The sequence below is a fragment of the Gavialis gangeticus genome, unplaced genomic scaffold (assembly GCF_001723915.1).
Source record: "Gavialis gangeticus isolate Ggan-Ray unplaced genomic scaffold, GavGan_comp1, whole genome shotgun sequence".
NCBI classification, from domain to species: domain Eukaryota; kingdom Metazoa; phylum Chordata; order Crocodylia; family Gavialidae; genus Gavialis; species Gavialis gangeticus.
The window spans coordinates 78,299,155-78,304,067 of NW_017729031.1; the positions used below are offsets into that span (position 1 = coordinate 78,299,155).

Consider the following 4,913-nt stretch of genomic DNA (forward strand, 5'->3'; position numbering starts at 1 on the left):
GTGGGGGATGGGTCTACAGGGGGTGGGGTCGAGGACTGAAAATAGCCTAGGTCAGGGTATGGGGGGTGAGGTGGGAGTCTGAAGAAGAGCAGTATTCAGGAGCTGGGGTAAATGGCTGGGTTTCCCCAGCCCCAAGGCTGAACTCCAAACGTGCAGACATTCACTGAGTCAGGCTAACCCATTCCCAATGTAATTTAGATCAACTCCTCAGGTGAACTAATTTAGATCAGTCCCACTATTTTTTGCCCAATTAACCTCCTTGAACATCTAGTTTGGCATTTAAAGGGACCTAACTTGAGTACCCTTCTCAATAATACTCCCTCAGTACAGACAAGATATATTACTCTATGCAAGGCAGGAGGAAGGAAAATGGCCACAGTAGCACGTTCTCTATGGGAAAGATTAATCATTTCTCTAGTTGTCTCCACCTTGGCTTCTTTTACAGCAACTGTCTCAATTCCATCAGTATAGAGACTAAATCCAAACAGACTTCTATTTGCATTCCAGTTACCTTGCCCTGATGGTCATGTTTCATTTCCCAGCCTCTTGGCAGCTCCAGCTGTTTGTTAGCAAACATATTAAGGAAGCCCACCAGATCACGATTATGCTGGTAGCGCTCAAAATGGTGGGTGTCCCGCCGGACTTTGGTGATCATGTGCTTTAAACACGTGTTGTTTGTAAACATGCGGTAGGCACTCTGAAAAATCCATCAGAAAAATAAATACATTTCTGAAAAGAAAATCAGAATTAAATATCTATATAGGAAGGCCATTAGTCCAACAATTAGAATCCATCCATTCTGATGAACAGACAACAGCTTGAGACCCAATCTGATGCAGTCTCCAGTGAGGTTAACAGAAAGATCCCTACTGAGTTCAATGTTGTCCAAGAGTAATACCACTGAAGACAAATGGCCTGCTCATGCATTTAAAGTTATGAACGCACATTTGTGATTTGACAAACTGGACCCTAAACAATTAGAGCAATGCTTATATATCTGTAAAGCTTGTGTACTTTAAAGGAAGATAGGTAGAATAGTTAGCCCTTATTAAGTGAATTTGTCCTACTATATTTTATCAGAAATTATTTATTCTTGTAGGCATTTTGCAAGACATCTACATTTCAAAAACACCTAGCCTTTTCTTACTGATAGAGGTGACCTTTTTAATGTAAAAGGATGGCCTGTTGCTCAGATAAACTTTAAATTAATACACCTCCAGCTAAACAACAGTAATAGAAAAAAAAATGAAAATCTTTGTTATTCATTCACCCCAGTGAAGTATAGAGTGCATCTCTTAGCACTCCATTCACCTCACTCACGTCAAGCACTGAGACTGCTTCTTCTGGCAACAAAGTTGACTCAATTGTAGTGACTTCACAGTGCACTCCTAAGCATTCTCTTAAGGATGGTATATCGGGAAAAACTAGAAACCATGGCATACACAATAAAACTTATTAATAAGGTGTATGACAGGGTGGTAATATATTCCTCTTGGAAACTCATCAGGAACTTAAGCTAACACAGTTTCCACCTACTGGATCTTTAAAAAGACATAGGCATGTTTGATTATGGCTCAGAATAACCAAGAATAAAATATGGAAATGTAAAGAAAGGAAACAAAAATTAGGTCTCAACTGTGGAGCTAAACAGAATGATTGGTATGCACACAAGCAAACATACATCATAAAGCAAAATTAGCATTGTTCAAGAATTTTAAAACCACTGAATTATTAACAGGAATTTATGCAGACAATGAACTATTCATTATGTTATTTCTATTTATGCTACATATCTTATCATACTAATTAAAACAAACAATCCTGTAAAATTTGAAAGCATTTTAGGTGACATTCATCCCTGTGCAAAGCCCCTTCATAAGGCACATGCATCACTGACATCTTCAAAATGGAGAGAAATAATTAACCATCTTAATCTGAAGTTAAACAGAAGGCAAGGCAATGTGGCACTTTATAGACTAGCTGATAATGTTGTAACTTACATTGTGGATAAAATATGAAATTAGAAAGTAGCTGAAATACCACAAAAACACTAGGCAGAAATGGCATATGATCCTTAGCAGTGGTTACTATAACTATGGAATGAAATCAAATAAAAATATGGTTCACTACTGTATTACTCCATTTTCCTGAAGAAACTGTAGCACCTTGGCTTTCTATGGATAAATGAAGTAATTCTGGCCTATAACAAATAGCCACTGTAGCTCCTTAACCAGAAACGAAGTTAGAAATCCTGATCAAAGTTTTACCTTATCAGCTAGCACATACCATCAGTTTTGGGGGGGTTGATTGGTTGAGTTACAAGGCAAGACATACTTATTGTTATGGAGTTCATCACCTTCTTCGCTGTTTTATATCTTAACCTCAACAGAGAAGCTTATAGATAAGAATACCAAGATTTTCCCATCTTTACAAATGTACATTTATCTTTCCTTTGCACACCCACGTCCTCATGACAAGGTATTTAGCAGAATTTGCAGATTTACTGGAATCTGACATGGCTGCACCGTGAAAGCTCCTGCTATAGCCTCAAGCTTACAACCTCTGGATTGTCAACCATGTGCTTTGGCACCCACACCATAACCCCAGCCCCCTGTACATGTATGGAACTGCTCATCTCTACATGCTGTACTTACAGGGTTAGAATGCAGCACTGGAAAGAATTCTGGACTGATAAGAAATTTCACAGGAGGAGACTGTAGCAACAAAGTAAGCCTGGACCTGGAGGTAGAGTGAGGCAGCACATTCTCCCTTCGAAAATCTAATTTAAAAAAAATGACAAAAACTTCTAGTAATAACTTTAAGAAAAACTCATTACGAACAACTATACAACTGTATTGATTTGTGTCATGCAGTATGGCAACTTTCAGGTTATTTAAGTATTTCTCTGCACAAGCATCCCATGTATATATAATTCTAATAAATCTGTAAATGCTTGCTGCAGATATCTGAGTTTTCTGGGGTAAGTGTGTTAGACAGTTGTCCAACATATATTTTTAATTGCTTTCAGGTTACCATACGTCACCCTAAAAATAATCAATCAATACTAAGTGGTATTTGACATATCACAGCCATATTTCTACATATAAATAGAGAGCAGATAACCATGTTTTGTCAGATAATATCAAGTGGTAACTACATATAAGTGGTATTTTTAAATGCTGAACAATGTGTATGTACAAATGCATATAAAAGTCATTTATTACATGTTTCAGTGCGTTTCAATTCTTTAAAAAACAAAAACAAAAAACATTCCCTATAACCCAACCTGGTCAGCCATGCAATATTTGAAAAAGTGCTTACAAAACAGAAGAGAGAAATGATTTGTTAAGGAAATAAGTTTCAATTTCCCCTTTCAAGATGTGTATGATAATAATTTGGCTGTTCTCTTAGCGGTTAAGTACACTGATTTTATGTACCAATGGGTGGAAGAACCAGTGCCCAACCTCACTGTGGAGGGTAAATCTCTTGATGTCATTGACAGCTTTTGCTACTTGGGTTTTATGATCAGCAGGAATTTTGGCCTTCAGAATGAACTAACAGAATTGGAAAAGCAGCTAAGAATTTCAGGCTATTACAGAAACAGGCATGGAATAACAACAAACTATCAACTAAGGTGAAAATGTGAATTTATGAGACTTGAGTGATGTCATCCCTGCTTTATGGTTCAGAAATGTGGACTACGTATGCTTGGCACATCAGGAGGCTAAACAGCTTCCATACGAGATGCCTGTGCAAGATTGTAAAAATAAAGTGGGAAAACAAAATGCCAAACACAAAGGTGCTGAATCATGCAGGGCTGACACACTTGGAAACTACTATCAAGAAGAGGAGGTCACGATGACTCAGCCATGTCAAGAGAATGGAAGGAGACTGTATCCCTAAGAATACTTTGTACAGAGAGATTTAAGATGGCTCTAGAAAGCAGGGTCAGCCTCTATGGTAGTACCGTGACATGTGCGAAAATGATAGGAAGTTGTTCAACATCAATGTAGAAAGCTGGGAGGAGTGCGCAGAATCCCATCCAACCTGGAGGGACCATCTGGCACTGGGTGCAGATCACCATTAAGTGGCTTTGATCCACAGGAAGGAAGCAAAGTGAGAAAAGAAGGAAGCGGCATGCTGTAAACTTGGATTCCAACTCAGACAACAAATGGATTTGTGAAACTTGTAACAAGCTGTGTCACTTGCAAATTGGGACTGTCAACCACAAGCAGATTCATCAGACATCTGACTAGACCTCATACACAGAGACCATGATCCAAAGGATCAATGGTTGCCTAATAAACATTGATTTCTCACTAATGTAATGAACTGGAAATTTGCTATATTATTTCAATTAGGAAGGGCATGCATTTAAAAACAGGAGGTTTGGATAAAGACTGTAATGTTAACTGACGGGAGGGGGGATTTTGTAAATGCAGTTGCAGAACACAGTGCTCATATTCAGGACCAAGAAAAATTATGCCATCTTCCATTTTTCAGAGATGTTCTTTAACATGCAACATGGTTCACCTATGGTCATCCTTCCTCATTGATTTGTAGGGGGGGATCCAGCCATTACTAAATACTAAATGAGCTTCAATAATAGAATAAAGATTACTTCAATAACAGAATATGTAACCCAAAGAAAAGCTGCGAATGGGAATAAAAGCAGAGGGGAGAACAGGAAATAAACAAGAAAAGGAGGAAAAGAGAAATGCAAATGGGAAAAAATTAAATAAAAAACAGGGGCACTTGAAAATACAGGTAACATTTTTGCTAAATAATGATTCCAGCCCAGAAAAGTGAAAAGCTGAAACTAAAGGAGAGCTGAGCAAGAAAAAAAAGGATCATTAGAGCAACAAATAATGCAGTATAGCCCACAATTCCTCCCACTGTGGTTTGGCTACTCT

The 4,913-nt window shown here is 38.1% G+C and overlaps 1 protein-coding gene across 1 annotated transcript in view; it reads right to left on the minus strand.

Annotated features, from left to right (window-relative positions):
- Positions 1-4,913, minus strand: part of HECW2 (HECT, C2 and WW domain containing E3 ubiquitin protein ligase 2) — a 239,849-nt gene that overhangs the window by 90,046 nt on the left and 144,890 nt on the right. Inside the window, exons 12-13 of the mRNA XM_019523126.1 lie at positions 2,655-2,779; positions 512-697 (exon numbers count right to left, since the gene is read on the minus strand). Of these exons, the coding sequence (XP_019378671.1) occupies positions 512-697; positions 2,655-2,779 (311 nt within the window). The remainder of the gene's footprint in view (positions 1-511; positions 698-2,654; positions 2,780-4,913) is intronic.